At 50.2% G+C, this 20,306-nt stretch overlaps 2 protein-coding genes across 9 annotated transcripts; both read left to right on the top strand.

The window, feature by feature from the left end:
* The first annotated feature begins 1,503 nt into the window (after positions 1-1,503).
* LOC104060006 (11-beta-hydroxysteroid dehydrogenase 1) lies at positions 1,504-5,156 on the top strand. The gene is made up of 6 exons (XM_009561740.2): positions 1,504-1,735; positions 2,233-2,363; positions 2,893-3,004; positions 3,124-3,309; positions 3,829-3,972; positions 4,419-5,156. Exons 1-6 carry the CDS (start codon positions 1,648-1,650, stop codon positions 4,637-4,639), a joined length of 882 nt encoding a protein of 293 aa, XP_009560035.2. The 5' UTR covers positions 1,504-1,647; the 3' UTR covers positions 4,640-5,156.
* Positions 5,157-5,310: 154 nt separating this feature from the next.
* TRAF3IP3 (TRAF3 interacting protein 3) lies at positions 5,311-20,261 on the top strand. Of its 8 annotated transcripts, XM_054087512.1 has the most exons (17): positions 5,313-5,804; positions 5,896-6,103; positions 7,811-8,173; positions 9,351-9,465; positions 9,852-9,909; positions 10,123-10,147; positions 10,521-10,550; positions 10,779-10,874; positions 14,556-14,627; positions 14,893-15,033; positions 15,738-15,875; positions 16,100-16,235; positions 17,033-17,095; positions 17,175-17,234; positions 17,575-17,726; positions 18,844-19,116; positions 19,327-20,261. In XM_054087512.1, exons 3-17 carry the CDS (start codon positions 7,871-7,873, stop codon positions 19,417-19,419), a joined length of 1,755 nt encoding a protein of 584 aa, XP_053943487.1. In that variant the 5' UTR covers positions 5,313-5,804; positions 5,896-6,103; positions 7,811-7,870; the 3' UTR covers positions 19,420-20,261. The 8 variants fall into 8 exon arrangements, with proteins under 8 accessions (XP_053943491.1, XP_053943487.1, XP_053943486.1 ...); XM_054087511.1 differs by lacking the exon at positions 5,896-6,103; XM_054087514.1 differs by lacking the exon at positions 5,896-6,103 and having other exon boundaries at positions 5,314-5,804; positions 19,316-20,261.
* The last annotated feature ends 45 nt before the right edge of the window (positions 20,262-20,306 follow it).

Below are 20,306 nucleotides of genomic sequence, written 5' to 3' on the forward strand. Positions count from 1 at the left end.
TAGAAAAAGATGGTACAGAGGTACAAAGATGATGGGAGGGATGGAGCACCTTCCCTGCGAGGACAGGCTGAGAGAGTTGGGATTGTTCAGCCTGGAGAAGAGAAGGCTCCAAGGAGACCTTATAGTGACCTTCCAGGACCTAAAGGGGCTCCAGGAAAGCTGGAGAGGGGCTGTTCATAAAGGCTTGTGGAGATATAGGATGAGGGGGAACGGGTCCAAACTGGAGAGGGGCAGATTTAGACTGGACATAAGGAGGAATTTCTTCACCATGAAGGTGGGGAGGCCCTGGAACAGGTTGCCCAGAGCAGTGGCAGCTGCCCTGGAGATCCCTGGAGATGTTCCAGGCCAGGTTGGATGGACCTTGGAGCTCTTGATCCAGTGGGAGGTGTCCCTGCCCATGGCACGGGATTGGAACTGGATGATCTTTAAGGTCCCTTCCAACCCAAGCTGTTCTATGATTCTATGAAAAGACCTCTCAGCTCATCCAGTCCAACCACCAGCACAACCCCACTGTGACCACTAAAGCACATCCTGAAGTGACATAGCCACACATTCTTTGAACATCCCCAAGCATGGACACTCCACTGCTTCCCTTTATTATTTGAATTCTAGAATCACGGAATGGTTTGGGTTGGAAGGGATCTCAAAGCCCATCCACTTCCAACCCCATGCCATGGGCAGGGACACCTCCCAGTTGCACCAGCACCAACTGTGCAGAGATGAAGCAACACCAAACCTCCCCAACCCCTTGGCACCAGATTAGTAACCAGACTCAGTTTCCTCCTCACTTTAAAAGGAAAACAAGAGCTGGCACTTCTGTTCCCCTTATCCCAAGATCGCCCACACAAAGCAGCGCACACTGAGCAAGGTTTTTTGCCTTTTCAACTTTCTTGTTCAGAAAAATCACTTGACAACGCGTTCGCCGTACGCCCAGGCAGATGCTGAGCAGCGCGACAACACACACAACACGTGTGAAAGCTGAAGATCTTTATGATTCATCCACCTGGCTCTTTCACTGCCTTTTGAGATCAGTGGATTCCACAAAAGTGCAGATTTTTAGGTATCAGATCAACCCAGTCATGTTCCATCAGTGATGATATCACATGGGATAAGCCAGAAGCACCAATAAGGGTTTAAAAACTCACATCAGCCAGCCCTGTTCTCTCTAGACATTCCAAGGAACCTGGAATGTTACTGATCAATCAATCCTTGCAGCAGCCAGCGAGGAAGGGAAGTGTTGCCTTGGGTTTAGACATGGAGAGAAGGATGCCCATCCCACAGAGGTCTGCGCTGAGGGGGGACACATATCCTAGCCACCAAACACCACACCCACCGCTCCACAGAGCAAAAGGCTTTTCCACATCTTCCCTTTAACACTTTCTAAACCACGCCTGAAACTTCAAGGGATAAGGCAAGATAAGGGGGCAAAGGGACAGCCTGAAGTCCAAAGTGACACTCTCCCTTGGGTTAATGTTTGCTAAACCACAGGAAGGGCCAAGAAAAGGTCCAGCAGATACCAGCAAACGTATGCAAGATAACCAGTGCAAAACTGCTCACTCCCAGCTCCATTTGTAACACACGGCCGTGTCCACCTGCCTGCGGTCAGAGCCACAGTTTGTCCACTCGTGCCTGTCCTTTTGCCAAAGGATGGGGCTGCTCCGGAAGGTTTCCATCCCCTTGCTAGGACTGGCGCTAGCTTTTTATTTTTATTCAGCACCCAAGAATTTCAATGAAGGTAAGTCATTGAAAAACATGCTTTGAAATTGCTACCAGCGAGGCTGCTGCCCGCGTGGCAGCATGTGCCCCTGCGGAAGAGCCAGGGCCCTTTGAAGGGACTTTGAAAGCGCAACCAGAAAAGCCAAAGCGTGGGAGGGCTGAGGGCTGGAAGGGGAGCACAGGCAGTGCGTGGTGCAAGGGGTCAGAGCACCCTGCACCGCACAGGAGAGCTCCCGGCATTGCCGTGTGTCCCAGCAGACTCAGTTTAAGTGTGCGATCTCAGTAAATTATTTACTTAGCAAATGTGTAGTTACCCACTTTGAACGTTTAATCCTCTCACTGTTTCCAAAAGCCGCTCCAGAACCAGGCTGGATGCAAAGCTCAAACCTTGCACACGTTCCCCATCACGCCAGGATTAGTGCCCAGACTCCGGTGGGGGTCCACGCCCGTGGTGACGGTGTGGGGGGTGATGGTGTGGGCTGTAGGGGCTCTGAGCTCTGCACCTCTCCTCTCCAGAGATGCTCCGGAGGAAGCGGGTGATCGTGACGGGAGCCAGCACCGGCATCGGGGAGCAGATGGCGTATCACCTGGCACGCATGGAGGCTCACCTACTGCTCACGGCACGCACCGAGGCCAAGCTGCAGAAAGTAAACGGCAAGCAGAGCGTGCCAGGCTGGCAAAACACATTTGCAACCCAGAACCTCACAGAATGCAGATATTCACCCCAGGCTGAGCACACAGGAATGCCAGATACCCTACAGATCCACTCCTGTGTTTTCCCAGCACGAGCCCTTTCCAAGACACACACTTCCCACTGCAACAAATCACATTTTCAATGTTGACAGCACAGCATTTCTTTCTCCATAGCCTTCAGCTGTGAATTCTACCTACAATTCTCTGTGATTTGTCCTACCGAAGCCAAATGAACTCTTTTTGCATCCCATATACAACAGAATCAAAACCAAGCCATCGCATCCCTATTTATAAATACTAAATATTTGGCTCAGAGATTCCAGTTTTTAACTCTGCAGCCAGAAAGATTACTCCTCCCATGAAGGGTGAGGGGTTTCCAGCAGGACAGGGAGATGCGCAGCCCATCCACCCTAAGATAGCAACAACAGTTGGGGGGATCTGTAGGAGTTCCCACTGCCAACACGGCTCTCGCTGTCGCCACAGGTTGTGGAGCAGTGCCTGAAGCTGGGCGCCGCATCCGCCTACTACATGAGTGGCTCCATGGAGGACACCACCTTCGCCGAGATGGTGGTGAAGGAGGCTGAGAACACCTGGGGTAGGTGGTGGGGACCTGGCCCCTCCTCACTCCAACACATTTTGGGGCCACCCCAGCCACCAGGAAGCTGCTTTGTTTTGAGCTGCCGGTTGCTAATAGCGAGCATGCTCTGCTTCCAGGAGGCCTCGATATGCTCATCCTAAACCACATCGGTGAAACCTACTTCAACTACTTCAATGGGGACGTTAAGGAAGTACGGAAGCTCCTAGAGGTCAACTTCCTCAGCTTCGTGGCGATGACAGCGTCTGCGCTTCCCATGCTGAAGGAGAGCGAGGGCAACATCGTGGTGGTTTCATCCATGGCAGGTGAGCACGCAAAGGCCCAGGCTCTCCATGCCCACATCCCCTCCCTGCCGCAGTGGTTCATCAAAAGACAGAACAAGGACCATCAGGCAGAGAGTTGCTCTCCTAGGAGTTGGGATCAGCAAGTGATTTATATCCTGGATGTGCAATTCGAGTCCTCTGGGGGATTAATGCTCTATGTCCTGTCCTGCTGGTCTCTTTGCACCCACTAATGACCAGCATGTGCTGCAGCCGATGGTCCCTCACTGCAGGTTGTGTGCATCACCACATATTACACTTGTTGGCTATGGAGGAATAGAAGAACAGTACCACCCACAACTGAAGGTACCTCATGTCACCGTGTGCTATATGTTACATCCTAAACATTCCTGCACCAGTTTATTTCTCTCCAGTATCCATGACCCTTCCCTTAGTCATCCTAAATCACAATATTGTAGCTACTTGATGGGCAAGAGGAAGGAAGAACCATGCAGCCTAGTGTCCACCTAGTACACAAACCCTGATGTTGCGTTCCTACTCCAGGTAAAGTTGGCAGCCCGTTTACCGCTCCCTATTCTGCAACCAAGTTTGCTTTAGATGGATTTTACAGCTCCTTGCGACATGAATTCATCATGGAGAAGGTTAACGTCTCCATCACACTCTGCATCCTGGGCTTCATCAACACAGGTAAGCTCAGCATCGCTGGGGCCCCAGGGAACAGTGCATTTCCCAACAGAGCCACACTGATCCCAGCACCAGCCCTCTGGCCCCAGGCTGCTCAGCACCCTGCTTGGCCACCACCACCGGACCCAGCCTGCAGCGGATGCGCAATGGTGGAAATGTGACCCTAACTCTTCAAAAGCTTTGTCAGAGACGCTCAACTGCTATTCTTGCAGCAAACCTGGGGAGGTGGGGGTTCCATCCTATGGTCACTCAAGAGGTGGAAAGGAACAGGAAGGACATGGCTATAATTGTTATTTATTTTAACTATGCTGAGCCTTGTTAAGTAGGTCTGATCCCCAGAGTTTGTCAGTTCATCAGAGGAAGAGACAGACACCCTGCCTGAGCCAGTGGTGCCTGCTACCCCTCCATCTAACACAGCTCCTCCTCTCCCTGTCCTCCCATCTCTCCAGAGAGTGCCATGCGAGCGGTCTCACACGCTATAAAGGACACACCAGCGCCAAAGGAAGAGTGTGCACTGGAGATCATCAAGAGCGGGGCACTGCGCCAGCGGGAGCTGTACTACCCACCCTGGAAGGTGGGCAGCCTGGTCCTCCTCAGGGCTATCGCCCCTGACTTTGTCGACTCCCTCATAATGAGAGGCTACAACTTAGAAAACATGAGAAGAACATAGTCCCCATGGTGGCGAGCATGCCAGGACACCTTGGCCCAGGCAGGAGGCACTTGGGTGTCAGTCTGGCTGCTTGGGTGCTCTTTTCTTTGCCATCCCATGCACTTCCCTAGCAACCCGAGAGGGGATGCACCACGAGCCCGTAACATACAGCATGAAAATGTACTTTTTAGTAATTAACTCTTGCAACCTTCTTTTTCTGACCAAGAGGCACTTTGGAGAAGCTCTGGGCAGCAGGATCTGCTGCCAGGGTCCTGCTTACCAGCAGGCTTCCTTCTCAATTTCCAGAAACCATTCCCCCATAGAAAGCCCCAGAGCCTGCGGTGCTGAGCACTGCGGGAAGCAACCAGAGCCACAGCCCTGAATGGGGGTTTGGGGCCAAACAGCACAAACACCCAACACGACGAGAGAGTCTTTGCACCAGGAAGTGTCATGGATACTTTCTATTAATGATTGGACTCGATGACCCAGTGGGTCCCTTCCAACCTAGTGATTCTACGATTCTAGTGTAAAAATAAACCTTGTGTTCCATTACATCGTCTCTGCTTTTACTTGTGTTCCCTTTCCACTTGCACAGGGCCCTGAGCAGCACCCACCCCGTTAAACCGACCTCCCTGCGTGATTTGCATTAATGTGGCTTTCACTTCCCTAAAGACCTTAACGAATTTCTGCCACTGGTGACCTCTCCTCAGCTGCCCATACACATTTTTTCCCCTTCCCAGTCCGCAAGGAGCCTTACAATAATAGCATGCCTGTACTTCCCTAAGTCTGGATTTCCCTACCCCAAAGCAGCTTGGAGAGACTCGGTCACCGGGTGCCACAAGCAGCTGTGACCCAGCACTCAACCTCCACATGTCAGAGACTGATAACGGGAGATGGCCCAAAAGATAACGCTTGCTCTGCTTAGCAAAGCTGGAGAACTTTGGGGTTCCAAGATAACCCAGATCCCCGCTTCGAGCCGGGCCCCTGCGATCGGGCTGCGTGCAGAGACAGGAACCGGGGCTCGGCTGCAACGTTTCCTGTTTCACAGAGCGAGTAAAAGAGTGAGAGCAGCAAAATGAGGTGCTTGGCACGAAGATGGCAGTTGGAGCGTGTTTGTGCCCGATAACCACCGGCTCATCCTGCTCCTCCGTGGCGATCGAGGGGTAGGACGGCACCCACGGGCCAGGTAAGTACCCGCAGCACCCGCAGTCAGAGAGGGATGGAGGGTGCTAAAGGCACTGGCATGCATCTTCTTTCCTTTTTCACCCCACTTTCAGCCTCCACAATCGACACCAGGAGGGTGTAACATGAACCAGCATGAAGCACTTTTTTTCCGGTTGTTTTCCTTGAAGCGAGAAGCGTAACAGCTTGGAAAGCAAAGAGAAGGGACGTGTTTGCTAATTAGAGAGGGTAATTTGGGGTAACAGGAGGAGGAAATAGAGTATTAGCTTGTCAAGAAGGCCTCAACAGTTGGCTCAGCTTGGGGTGAGTAATGGACTGTGTCTTTTTTTTAAGCTTTAAAGCACATTTTTGGTTAATTGAGGCTACCACGAGAGCTGGTTTTGGGGTGCACTGGGCAGTGGAGGTGGGATTGGGGCTGAGCTATTCCTCTTGGGAAGAGTTGGTTGAGTAGGGACCCAGCACAACATCCGAGGTCCAGATTGAACAGGCAACTGGGCCATTTCTAAAAATGAAGAAAAACTAGTTGAAAAATGCTTTTAAAGTGCCCTGAAAAGATCGGAGCAGTCTGGCTGGAGGTGAACGCTTTGTCTCAGTTCATGTCCAGCCTGCATTTCTATGTGTGAAGCTCTCAGCAAGAGTTGTTCTTGCCTGAGAGGCCAAGGAAAGCCTGTGTGCAGCACAGGAGAAGGCCCTGGGTGAGCACAGAGGGATTGCTATGGTACGGATGAGAAAGCCGCATGGGAATAACCTGCTCAGCCTTTTATTTCCTCAAGACTCCTCCAGCTGTGTCTCACAGTAAGAAACACCAAATAGCGAAATACTGTTGGGAACCTTCAGTAAATTTAAGCTAAAATTAGAGACACTTCAGAAGTTACTCAAAATCATGGAATGGTTTGGGTTGGAAGGGACCTTAAAGCCCATCCAGTTTCCCTGCCATGGGCAAGGACACCTCCCATTGGATCAGGTTGCACAAAGCTTTGAAGAAGAGAATATTCAAATACAAATGAATAAAAGCACACAAGCCCTACTTCAGGGCTCTCCAAGCCCACATTCCATTTGGGCTCAGCACTGGGAGCAGTTTCCTGGCTGCAGGGTTGCAGGCACCTTCCCTGCCCAGAGCGAGAGCCAACTGCGCTCCTTCCAAAGGAAGCACCAGCGATGAGCTTTGAGTACCCCAGAGCTAGCACAAGGACAAGAACAGGAATTAGGGAGCAGATTTTACTGCAGAATAAAAGCACAAAAGCATCACATATGTAAATAGGGTTTACTCGTTCCCATTGTTTTTTGTCAGTAGATTCAACAACTCTTAATTGCTTGAGACAGAATGAGACCAATGAAGTTTTGGTGGGTTTGTGTGACACTGAAGAACATTTAGCCTGAATTGTCAAAGTCTAAAATCCTTTCTTGCCCTCCTTGCTACATAACCATGACTTACGGAACACGAGAGAAGTCCCACAGCACGGGATACACACAGGGATGATGAGGCTCTTTGCCACTGATGCAGTGAGGGGACAGGAGGGGGGGACGCAGCCTTCACTCAAGGGGAGAAGGGAAAAGGAGCTGTTGTGGGCAGCTGTTGCTCAGCTTTCTCTTTAACTGATGCAGAGGCAAAGTCCTAAACATGCTCGATACGACTAAAGTCCAGTAAAAACCATTGCACCGGTGGTTTGCAGAGGTGAGGAAAAGGGAGGAAGGGGCTGCAGATCTATGCCCAGCGTACACACGTAGACGATGCAATGGTGCTAAGATGGGGGAGCTCCTCCCTCAGCCAAGCCACTGCCTGGTTTTGGCCACAAAGTCCCCAGAAACAGGTGGAATTCGTGCCTGAGGCAAACCAGTGCCCTCAAGAGCCTGTGCCCACAGTTCTTGAGCACAGCTTGATATTGAATTAATCCCACACATAACAGTCAGCCACCACATTTGTATTTGCAATGGGGGAACCAAGGCTCAGCCTGGCCAGCACACAGATGGTTTTCACTCACATGGAGTCTTTTCCCTTGGTTCAATCAGCATAAAGGACCCCCCGAGCGAACAGGACGGTCACAGAGGAGCAGCAGCGCTGCACCCAACATGATCAGCCAGCCCGAGAAGGCACGGGCACGGCACAGGCGGGTGAATGAGAGCTACGATGAGAAGTGTGAGCGGCGGCACGAGAAGCGGGAGAACCTGCGGTGGCGAAACAACAGGACAACCTGCCGCCGTGTCCGGAAGGGAACAGGACAGCCACCACCGAGCCCCCGGCAAAGGGAGTTCCTGAGGAGGAGAAACCTGGCAAGCGATGCTGGAAGGACACCTCTGGGACAGGAGCTTGAAGCACGCATCCCCCCAGACCTCTCCTCATGGTTGGATCTGAGGTCACCCACCTTGCTCCAGGTAACGCCTGCCCTCATAACACAGCTCAGTGCTCCAGGTGGCACCCACTGAGGCAAGCCCAGCCTATCTGCTTATCACAACAGCACCAGGTCCAAATCAAAGTACAGATAAGTGAGAACGCACCAACAAAAAAGTGCATTTCCTTATGAACTGTGGAGGTGGGCACAGGTAAATGCTGTCGCCTCCCTCCTGGTGAGCTCCTCTCCTTTTCCAAACCCTGAACCAGGCTGATTTTTGACCATTCCTCCAAGTACAACCCCACATCCTGTCTTCCAGGTTCCAGTTTTGCACTTAAATTGTTTTCACCCTTAAACGCCCAGCTTCTCTCCATCACTGTTAGCAGGAAGGGTGCAGGAATTAGGAGACTCCCAGGTACTCATGACCTCCCCTGTGCTGCACAGCCAACAGCAGCCCAGAGGAGTCACTGCCTTCAATCACTCCTACAGCAAGATGCAAACCACCCCAATCTGAGAGCCAAACACATTTCCTTCTAAACTTATACGCTGTGCAAAATGAACAGTTTCCCTCATAGACTGAGTTCACCCAAGGGGCTTCAAACCTCTGTGAGCAGTGACAATCGAACATGAGATGCCTTACACACACGGGCACGCCTCAAGATCCCTTTGCAACACCAGAAGATGCAGAGCAATTACCTGCCTCCCATTGCCTTCTGCTTCACCAGCTTTAATTACCCACTGGACAGCAGGAATCTGGAACAAGCAGATACACAGCCCATGCACAGTGCCTTCCCAGTTTGCTTTTGTGGCAATAACGAGGGGCAGGAGGCTGCAGAGAGCAGAGGGGCCATGGGGCAAGCACCCTGCTCCCCCAGCCCAGGGAAAGCCAGCGCAGGACACGTACTTCTGCTCCAAACACCAGTAGAGACCTCAGCCAGAACCCAGCCCCCTGCCACCAAAAGTCCCCTTCCAAAAATATCTCAAGGCAGTTTGGGGTTCTTTGTTCTGTTCTGGTGTCCCTGTTCCTCCATCCCTCTCAAGAAGCCGGCAGGTTTTCCCTCACCTCACCTCTGCACCAGCTCATTGGGGATTTGCTGTGGTTTCTTGGCATCTCCTCGATGCCCCCTGCTGCAAGTACAAAGCCTCACCACAGCCCCTTCCCCTCCACTCCTCACAGCCCATTTTAGGGAGACATGTATTGAGTTGCCCTCTCATTGCAGAAGCCCTGGAGCTGCCCCATGCTCTCCCCTGCACACTCCCTGCTCCACCTCAGCGTTCCCCTCGGCATTTCAGCAGAAGCTACCCCCAGGCGAGGTGTCTCCGTGAACACTCAAGGTAGGTGAGGGATGCTTGGGTCTCCTACAGAATCACAGAATACTCAGAGTTAGAAGGGACCCAAAAAGATCACGTCCAGCTCCTATCCCTGCACAGGACATCCCAACATCCACCCCATGTGTCTGAGGGCATTGGCCAAATGCCTCTGGAACACTGTCAGGTCCAGCACTGTGACTGCTTCCCTGGGAGCTGCTCCAGTGCTCCATCACCCTCTGGGGGAAGAACCTTCTCCTAAAGTCCCACCTAACTCTCCCCTGGCCCATCTTCCCACCATTCCCTCTGGTCCAGAGAGAAGAGATCAGGGCTCGCTCCTCCACCTCTCCTTGCGAGGAAGCTGTAGACCCCGATGATCAGATCGGTCCCATCTTTTTGCTTTGCTTTCGCAGGAACCCAGACCCTTACACAGCCAAGCACAGGACTGAAAGACTCGAGCCAGCAGACAGAGTAAGCCAACCCTGCCCTCCCTCCCTGGGCTGCGGATTTGGGCACACACAGGGCAGCAGCCTTGGATCCCCGAGCCCAGATGTGCTTCATCCCAGCCCAAGCTTTTGCTGTACAAACACTCTCACTCTGCTGGGGAGCTGCTGGCATCCAGAGCCCTGGGCTGCTGCAGACCCCACATCGCCCTCATCTAACAGGGTTTTTTTTTCATTTTAGCTGTGGAATAGCAGTTTTCAATAAGGTAAGCAAAACAACAACTAGCAAGAGGAATGAGTTTCTATAATGTCTGACCAGGACATTGACCATTGCTAAATTTCCATAGCTTCAAAAATCATGATGCTGCTACTGTAGGAGAGAAAGGCACTTCTGAACCATGGGTATCTCCTGGTCCCATTCAGCAGCTGCCCTGATCCATACACCGCATGGCAAAGGGGTCAGAACTCCAGTGGGACACAAGATTTTCCCTTCCCTGGAAAAGGCCCACAAAGGAACGCCAGGAGCTCCACTCCTCTCCTCTGCTCACACTCAAGCTTTGGATTTTGTAGCCAGTTCATAAAATATTTACACACAGAATCAAAATTATGGGTTTTAAGCATTTGCCCTTTCCCTTTCAGGAAATGGTGCAGCTCTCCAACTACCTGAAGGTGGGTATCCATCACTGTCCGTGTCCTCCTGGGATGCAGGACATCCCCACTTCTGAATTGATGATGATTATTAAACAAAAAGGTGTTCTATACCTGATTTTAACTCAGCCAGGAAAGCCTACGGATGAGCCACTGCACCCAGGGCACTGCCTGAACCCCAGCGAGTGCAGGAGCCCCAAGCTGGGACCAGGCTGGTCCCGCTGACCCCCTCTCTCCCCTTCCCCTCAGGAGGCTCTGCACCGCGAGCTGCTCCTCAAGCAGAAGATGCTGATTTTGCAGGAGCTTTTCTCCACGCTGCTGGAGGCATCGGAAAAAACCTGGCAGGTACCCGAAAGCCGCGTGAGGCAATTCCTGCTGGGGCTGGGGGAGGTTTTACCACAGTGAGAGCAGGTTTGTGTGCAGAAGCAGGAACACCCCATGGAACTCGCTCCTTTTCCAGGAGCCAAGCTCTGGTTCTGCCAGGCTCCCACGCTGTACAGGCTTGGAGATGCCCCAGAGCTGTCACCCACCAGACAAGATGCTGTGCAGAGCCGTTCACCTGCATGCAGCCACTTGTCCTGCCTCTGTCCCTCTCTTTTTAGGGAGGGCTGAACACCAACTCTGAACTTAGGAGGCAACTTGGCTTCAAATTTTTCCCTTTTGTGCCCCAAAAGATTGCTACAAAACCTACTTCACTTTAAGATCGACAGGAAGTGCAAAACCCTTTCCTTCTATAAGGTTTTAGGGGTTTTTTAATACTTGCCTTTCCCACTTTTTCTTAAATAAAATCAAAGAAGTGTATAACTTGGGGGGGGAATCAGAATAAGCCCAAACAAACATATTTCATCAAGTTTTCTTTCCTAGTCAAAACAAGTCTTAAATATTTTTAATGAAATTTTTTTAAGCTGGAAATAAAAACTTTAGGTTCATCCAAATGCTCTTAAACACCACATTGGAGAAGGGAAAAGACAGCGTGGAATTGGATGAGCTTTGAGGTCCCTTCCAACCCAAACCATCCCATTACTCTACAACATCAAATTACTTTCTCACAGCTCATACAACATCCTCTGGACAGTAGTGAACCAGGGCCCACCTTTTTTGCTATCAGGAGGAATTTTCGTTGTTTCTTAGCAAGGCGATGCATTTTATGCAACATATTAAGTGGTTTATACAGGGATACTTAAATACTAATTCACAGCTTACTGTGCCATTAAAAAAAAAGTGGTTTGAAAATTCTTTTGGGGCAGAAAAAGGAGAGATTGGGTATAAAACCCCTTGTGTTAGATGCTCTGTGGTTAGAAACTTCCGCCGTCACTTGCTGCTTTAAATATGAGCAGGAAAAAACACCCTGACACACTTGGCAGGAAGCAGCCAGGAAGCCTTAGGTTAGAAACAGGTGGGTGCACTTTGCTTCTTGCTCTCTCTGCAACAGAGAAGAGACTTCGCTGCTGTCTCCCCAATTCAGCTTTCCATCAGACTAAAAATAAACTGGATAAACCAGGCTTATGCTGCCTGCGTGGAGGGGATCCCTGGGGAGCTGCATGGAGAGAGGGAGGCTGGGGGTAGTGGGCTTCTCCAGGAGGTACAGACAGGTCCTGCACTTAATGCTGTGCTGCACAAACTGATGGTGGGTTGCCCATTATCAGGAGAGATGCCTAATGCTTGTTGTGAAGGCTTTTTAATCCTTCCCCATCTCTTGGGCTTCAAAGAAACATGACTGCGTACTCAAATGATCTGTCAGTGACTCTTGAAATGGCCACAGAGTCATTTTGGAGATGCTGCTCGTGTTTGTGAGTTTGATGGATCAAGCAAATATTCCACAGGAAGATAGGACGTAGTTAAACTGAAGGGATAAAGCATTTGATTCCTTCTCCTCTCTCAAGATTTTACTTTTAGATTCAGAGCCCTTCTCACCACAGGTCTGTACCTTAAACCCCCATCTCTTGTAGAACTGGCTTAGCCGATTAAAAAAAGCTGTTAGATAAAGGAAGCAAAGTACGTTACTTGATTTTAGTTAGAGCTTAACTGTTCTCGATCTTCAAGAAAAAAATTGCTACTTTAATATATTATTCTTCCCTTCCTCACCGCTGAACTTGAGCCGGACTTCTGGAAGCAGACTTTAAGCCCTTCACCATTTCCAATGCATTATTGCTACTGCGTGGACTTGCTACTTCCTAGCACAAGCATCAATGTTTGGGCAAAACAGAAGCCTTCCAGAAACAGCATTTATTATTATTGTTTTAAACCAGCTACTTAAAATTACTAAGGGAAGGGATATTAGAGAATTCACCCATCACAGGACAACCAAATCTAGTTTAAAATACTTATATAGCACTTAAATGACAGCAGCAGAGAAATGCAGAGGAGTTTAGGAGAGGTTTTAGAGCTGCCCAAGCAAGGTAAGCTCTGAAGCAGTGGGCTACAGAGAATTGCAATCCAGTATTTGCAAGAGTGGATGTTTTGGGAGCATCTTATCCCTAATGCTCTCCTCTGCCTGGCTTCCAGGAAGGGTCTTTGGCTCTCCAGCAAGGCACAGCGCAGGGATCCCCACCTGGTGTTCAAACAGAGCCTCTGCTGAACGGAAAACCCACACTCATCCCAGGATGCAGCCTATAGGGTTGTGGGGTTTTTGCTGTTGTGCTGTTTAGTTGTAGCTAGGGGGGTTGTTTGGTTGGTTTGGGGGGGCTGGTTTGGGTTTTATTTAAAACAGTTCCTCTTATGTAGATAAGCTTCAACACAAGATTTGCTCACACAGCTTCTCTGGACAGAAGCATGATTTCTTCTGCTCTCCCACATCTCTGCACATCCCCCTCACCTCTCACTGCTAAGAGCCCCAACAGACAACTTATTCCATTTAGGGAAATCTTTATGTTCTTTTGCCAATTTATAAGCTGTGGCTCTATGAAAGGAGTTTGCCAGCACATTTCTGCTCCGAAGCGTAGGAAGGACCGCGTGCCCTGCTGCTTTGTACTTTGCACAGTCATTTACCTCTGTGCTCAACTGCTGTAACCCCACCACCCCCCAAGAGGAACCTCTGCAGAGAGCAGAAAAAATGCAGGGGAAAATCAGGCAGAATACTTCCCATATAAAAATGCTTTTTCAAAATTCCACCTACTTTCCAGGAGGAGAGAGCCTTTAGTTCTTGTACCAAGAGGGATAGGAGTTGGACTTGAAGATGCTTTTGGGTCTCCCTTCCAACTTGGAACACTGTATGATTCCAAGATTTGGTTTTGGGGACTACAATCATATTTCTGTGTAAATTTAAAGAATGCTGAGGCACCAGACAACCTGGTTTTGTTTGGGTCTGACAACTATTCATATAACATCAAGAAGCTGCTTCTCAGAGGCTTGACTTCAAGCAGCAGCAAGCAGAGAGGATACCAGCGTTCTTGCTATCAGTGGTGGAAAACCAGCCCACGCAAGCTCTTTGCTAGAAATTTTAGCTGAATATGCATGCAGTTTAGTTTCACAAAACCCAAGCAGCCTGACTAACACCAAGAGGAGATTATAATAATGAAAATGAATCATTGCCATTGCGCTCTGTCCCCCTGCCCAGCTGCTGGGTGTTGCAAGGCAGACCCAACCTATTTCCTAAGGGAATCAGCAACACGAGACCTCAGCACCAGCTTAAGGCAAGGAGCGGTGCAGGGAGGAACCGGCAGCCAGGGAACAGGGTTGTCCACAGGGACAGGCAGCAGCTATGCCTCTGCCAGACCCATCCAGCAGAACCTGAAATCCCTTTGCTCTTAACTTCTCCTCTTGCTTCAAGCACTTGCGCACGGTAACCAGTGGAACTGCCTCAGGAGAGCTTTTCAATACATCAAAGTTTTACTTGTCCCATAATCCATTTATCCTAAGAGTGTGAAGGCTTATTTTGTCTTGAAGTGTTCAAGAGACTTCAACCAAATTTATCCACAATATTGTAGGTGAAAGGAGAAAGCGAATCAGAACAGAAGTCAACAAAACATCACAGGTATACAGTATAGTTCAGGATTTCACACATTAGTCCAATTGTTTTCTCCCCAGGGTCAGCTGAATGAAGACAAACTGAAGTGTAAACTAAGGGCACTTGAAAATCAGCTACAGGCTTGCACACAGGTAATGTCTGATTCACCGAGGAACAAACGTGGGTGAAGGGGGGGCTTGAAAACCAAATAGTGAACCATGTAATTAGGTGGGGTCTCAGATTCCACAGCAATCTGATTAGATATGGACCTGAAAAGGATTTGTTCTCTTTGCTGAAGCAATGTTTCACACCACATTAGCAGCAGCATTTAGACACTCTGGATTTGCTCATATTCAGGTTTAGCCAGATTAGGAATGTGTCAGATAAGACCCTCCAAGCACTCTAATTCCTTTAAAGAGTTACTCAAAGGAGTGCGTGAAGAAGATCCTGATCGAGATGGAGGACCAGAAACAGACCTACGAGCAGAAGGCAAAAGAGGCTCTTCAGAAGATGCTGGAGGACAAACTCCAAACTGAACAGCAGCTGCAAAATTCGCAGGTAAGCAACATGTTTTAAACCTTGCTTTGCTTTAATCCAGTCCAATTGTGATGAAGAGCCCCCACAGTTCAGGGAAACGGGACGACCAGCTTCCCATGAGCAACAAAGCTGCAAAAATACCCTTTTTCAACTACTGAGCAATGTCTAAAGCAGCTCAGTCCTGTGCTCCTTTTCTGATCCACACATGAGGTTATTAAAAACAGGTGAGAGAATCCACTGCTGCTTGGAAGTCTGAAGCATAACCCCCCCTCCACCACCCCTTCCTCCCACCCCCTGCCCTGCATGCAGGGATCAACAAGCCACACACCTAGATATCCAGGGCACGAGGTCTCCAGAGATGCTTTTACCTGGACCTGTTTTTCTATAAGAAAACAGATTTTCTCCCAAGAAGCTGCAATTTGTTCCTACTCACAGGGTAACTGGCATTTCAGAAAAAAAAAAACAAACCCAAATCACTTCTTCCAAACGCTACCAGGCTTCTAGATCTCCCAGCAGCACAGGATTCAGGCTGCACAGCAAGCCCTCTGCCCATCAGATGGCATCAGACCCACGCAGGACTCGCAGCCCTGGTGCAGGAGGAGGCAGCGCTGCCCTGGCCCCATGCACAGCCGGGCTGATGCCAAGGACCCTGGGATGTTGTCTGGGACAGCCTGGCATGGTCCGCCGGTCCCAGCCCACCCTTGGGTCTTGGCTCTCTTCCCTAGAGAAGCCTGGCAGCGACAAGAGAGGACCTCGCCTTCTGGAAAGAGCACTATACCACTCTCAAAGCCGAATGGACCAAGATGACCACGGCGCATACAGAGCTCGAGAACAGCTTCCACGTTTTGCAAAGCGAACTGCAGGTACCTTAGTTCCCCACAGGAGTCTGCGTTTTCCAGCTTGCAAGCTGGAAGCCCCCAGGTCGAGATCGCTATTTAATAAACCCACTTTGACAAAGCACAGCAGTTGCCCATGCAATGCAGTTTTGTTCTTAGCTGCCTTTTGTTGCTGGAAAGCTGGCTCATGGGCTGCCCGTGGCAGGATGATGGTGGGGCTGGGGTGATGCCAGGGCTCTTCTCACCCACAGCGAGCAGCCACACAGAAGGAGCAGCTCCAGCAGGCCCTGCACAGCTTGCAGAGCGAGCACGCCACGCTCCACCGGAGAGCCAGCACCTTGCAGGAGGACAACCACCAGAAGGCTGAGCACATCAGCACCATTGAAGGTATGGTGTGCAGGGGAATGGAGGGGGTCTGTCCTCCAGCTGAAGGGAGAATACCTGGAAAATGCTCTTACAACCCTCTGGTCCTTAAGCCAAGCACACACACAAGGCTCACTCTGTAGTGGGATGTCCGTGTCCATGGCAGGAGGGACAGAACTAGGTGATCTTTAAAGTCCCTTCCAACCCAAACTGTTCTACGATTCTCTCTGAATGTGTCACACATCTGAGCTTACTGAGAAAGCCTCTGGTTTCAAAAGGGCTCACAAAGTCATTTCCAACTAGACAGCAGGATCATAGAATGGTTCAGGTTGAGAGGGACCTTTACAGGTCGTCCAGTCCAAGCCTCCAGCAGGAGCAAGGACATGTTCACTCAGATCAGGCTTAAGGACCTCAGAGGAGTCAAGTGACTTTCCTAAAGTAAGCATGGAAAGAGAGATCTAAAAAACACAGGAGTCCTCAGCTTTGATAGGGTCTTTGGCATCCTTTGTCAGACGCAAAGACAGCAATGCAAGCGCCTGGCAGGCAGCACCCATCACTCTCTGAGGTGTCTGCAGGCTGGGAGATATTAGCAGCACATAAACACATTATCACCACACAAACGTGCTAATAGTGTCCAAAAAGATCCATTCACATCGAGGCAAGGAAACTTTAACAGTTAAAAATCACATCCCTGCAGAGAAGCAAGTCCCAACAACATCCAGTCCGCTTCACACCCCTGGATAAAGGGAAAGTTGCCGTCCTCACATAAAGATACACAGAGATTTACATCAATCTTGATTTTCTTCTCATTATTGTTTCAGATAAATTGCAAAAAGAACAAACCCAGAAGGTAAAGCTAGAGGCAACAATCAGCCACTTGAACAGTGAGTAACAGAAAGGAGTGTGAAGTCAGAGACCCGCGTTAGTGCAGTGGGCAGTAGCAGTGGCTTTTCATCCCTACAGACCTGATCCAGAACCAGAGCAACCAACAGAAGAGCCAGGAGGGGACGGAGCGAAGGAAAGGTCAGCAGACTCTGTAACCCCCACCTAGTGCTCCTCTCTCTGGACACAGAACCTTAGACCTGGCTCTAGAAATCCACATTGGTTTAGAATAAAGGATTATTTTAAAGCTGTGCAAAACGAATTAGTCTATTTTTGCTAGTTAACATTTAAAACATCAGCATATTTATAACAGCAAACACTTGAAAAAAATAAACATATATCACTGCATATTCTAATTCAGGGGCTATGCCATTTTTTTTAACCAAGCAAAACACACAATTATTACAAGTTGCATTTACAATTGCCATTACATAATAAAAGCCTGGAGCCATTTCTCACCAGAAGTCTGACTGTTTTGTAGACCAGGTTGTCACCACGCAAATCCCACCTCCCGCTCCTGCCAAGGAAAACCAAAACGCTCCATTAGAGCGACCCGAGGAGAAGGCAGGCGAGGAAAGGCTAAAGGATGAGATGCAGAACAAGACATCCCAGCTTACAGCAAAGGAGAAGGAGGTGAGGAAGTCCCAGAACCATGGCTGGGACACAAGACACTGGCTGAAGTGCTCCAGCAGCACAACCCAACCCAACAAAGCTCCTGGAAGTAAATAGAGCTACGGGTTATTCTTGGTATCTCCAGCAATAATGCTCTAAACTGAATTTTTACCCTAACAGCCTCGGTCAAACCTCAGATGCAGCGTCCACACGCGAGGCTGGTGCTCTGCAGTCTCCACAAAAACTTATCTCTGCCCTCACAGACCTGAGAGTCTTGACAACCTCACACGGAAAAAAACAAAGCCACGCTTAAAGAACTGAAAGCTTAAATACAAAGGAAGGAGAGAAGGAAAAAAGCAGGCTTGCAAATAACAAGAAGGGTCTGGGAACGAAAGGAATGCCCTCACAACTGAGCTGCAAAAAAAACAGTTCAAAGCTTTCTGATCTCTTACACGCTCTTTCCAAACTCAGAGACTATTTTAGGATGCAAGACTGATAGAACAAACCATGCCTTCTGCCAAGCAGCAGCCCCGCATTTCTTACAGCAGTAAGCAGAGAGCAAGGATTTCTTAAAAAAGGATTTATAACTTACCGTAGCAGAGCTTAGAGCCTGGCAGGTGAAGAGCTTGTCCGACTGACCCACGCAAGCAAAGGCACCACCAGCATCACCCAGCACCACCTGGGGAAGGCTTTTATTCGGGCACAATCAAGGTGAAAGGGAGCAGCTGGGGGGCAGCTCCTCTGCAGCAGCTGCAGCTCATCCAGGACCCACGCGGACGGCAGCGCGGCCATTCCCAACAAAGATGCTCCTTGGGTTTTAGGGTTGTGCACCACAACCAAGGTGCTCGTCCTGTGTGTCCCACGTTCAGGAGGTTTAAAGTACTCTGCGATTGCTCCTGCAGTCAGTGAAAGGCAGACTATATTCCAAAATGAGAGGAAAAACCCACCATAAGCTTGCATTCAATGTCTTCTTTCTGACCTGCACACTTCTGTGATCGTAAAAATAACAATTGCTTCTTTCTCCTATGGGATGTGAGAGGTGGCAGCAAAGCCAGGGAGGCCAGGGGATGGGAATAGACTGGGTGTTGCCTCTGTCCTCACATTTCCAGCGACACCGAGCTCTGCTCTGTCCCTGTAGGTGCATCTGGGCACACAGACAGCAGAAGGGAACGTCCCCCATCACTGCAGTGCCCGGGCACGGACAAGGCGCTGCGGCTGCTGCGGGAGCCCTGCCGCTCGGGGTGCGTACAACAGCGAGGGGATCCCTCCTGCTGAGGGCCGCTTCCTGTGCCTGCAGTGCACCGAGCTGCGCTCTGAGCTGGAGGTCCTGAGCGAGGAGTACCGCTCCTGCCTGACCAGGCTGCGCCAGTGCCGCGACGAGCTCAACCGCTTCCAGAGCAAGAAGGCAAAGGTGGGAAGCGTTCCTCACCCCAACTCCCAGTGTCTTTTGGACAGAAGTTACAGATGGGTCCGGGTAAAATTCCCCCGTTTCTTGGTGCAGTGTGGGGAAGATGAATGCTAGAGATGAGATGGCAGGGGGTTGGAACTGGATGGGCTTTAAGGTCCCTTCCAACCCAAACCATTCTGTGATTCTACGATTCTCTTTGCAGAGGCAGCGTAGTCACTGGATTCCTCTCCTGGTGGCGGTGATAGCAATAGCCATAGCCACCCTCCTGGCAAGCTACAAACCATGAAAGACCTTCTCGCTGACTGATCTCACCGCAGGAACTGACTTCTCCTTCACCAGTAGCAAGGCACCCTCGCCGCAGCGCATCGTCTACTGTTTTGTACTATCTGTTTGGTTCATATCTTGAGCCGGTCTCACTCCCAACTCCCACAAGGGAGATCGCCCTCTCCCTTGGTTGCTTTTGTTATTCTGCCTCAGTTGAAGTTTGTGCTGCCCAGAACATATAATGGTGAGAGACAAAGCCACTTCACCTGCCGCTGCCAGGGCTCAAAGGGTCCAGAGAGACAGAGCAGCAGGGACGGGGCATCCTCTGCTCTTAGGATCCAGTCTCCCTGGTTTCCATGCCAGGCAGCTGAGAGGACTACTAAATTATCTTCCTTTATTTATCACCACCCTAGATCACAGAATCATGGAATGGGCCGTTGGAAGGGACCTTAAAGCCAACCCAGTTCCAACCCACCTTGCCATGAGCAGGGACACCTCCTACTGGATCACATCACTCAAAGCCTCACCCAACCTCACCCAACTTCAACACCTTCAGGCATGGGGCAATGGGAGGTATTTGACCCTGGTCCATCCCTGCTGATACCTGACAAAGAAACTCAGCTCAGGGGGTTTACTGCCCCCGTGCACTACCCACCCTGAGCTGCTTTCCCACCGCCCACCTGCCCTGCCCCAGTTAGGCCCAACGCTCTTCCAGCCCATCTGGTGGCCAAGCATCCTCACAGCCACATCCACCTCCCCTTCACTGCTAGCTCGTTAACTCGACATGCAGAAGCTGAAGACTCTTTTGGAGCTGGACTGTGCAACCCTTTATTCCAGCACAGGCTCCACTACAAAGTGGTACACGACACATCGCATGAGTAGTCAATAGGACATGGAGACCACAATAAACTTAAAATCAGAATACTGTG

Source organism: Cuculus canorus, chromosome 24, assembly GCF_017976375.1.
Source record: "Cuculus canorus isolate bCucCan1 chromosome 24, bCucCan1.pri, whole genome shotgun sequence".
NCBI lineage: Eukaryota > Metazoa > Chordata > Aves > Cuculiformes > Cuculidae > Cuculus > Cuculus canorus.

What these genes read in the sequence shown, in the direction of transcription:
- LOC104060006 (XM_009561740.2), top strand. Translation starts at nt 1,648, where the DNA reads ATGGGGCTGCTCCGGAAGGTTTCCATCCCCTTGCTAGGACTGGCGCTA. An exon ending in ACCCAAGAATTTCAATGAAG is followed by an intron (nt 1,736 to 2,232) that starts GTAAGTCATTGA and finishes TCTCCTCTCCAG; the next exon opens with AGATGCTCCGGAGGAAGCGG. An exon ending in CCTGGGCTTCATCAACACAG is followed by an intron (nt 3,973 to 4,418) that starts GTAAGCTCAGCA and finishes CCATCTCTCCAG; the next exon opens with AGAGTGCCATGCGAGCGGTC.
- TRAF3IP3 (XM_054087512.1), top strand. Translation starts at nt 7,871, where the DNA reads ATGATCAGCCAGCCCGAGAAGGCACGGGCACGGCACAGGCGGGTGAAT. An exon ending in TGTCTCCGTGAACACTCAAG is followed by an intron (nt 9,466 to 9,851) that starts GTAGGTGAGGGA and finishes TTGCTTTCGCAG; the next exon opens with GAACCCAGACCCTTACACAG. An exon ending in AGCTACAGGCTTGCACACAG is followed by an intron (nt 14,628 to 14,892) that starts GTAATGTCTGAT and finishes ATTCCTTTAAAG; the next exon opens with AGTTACTCAAAGGAGTGCGT.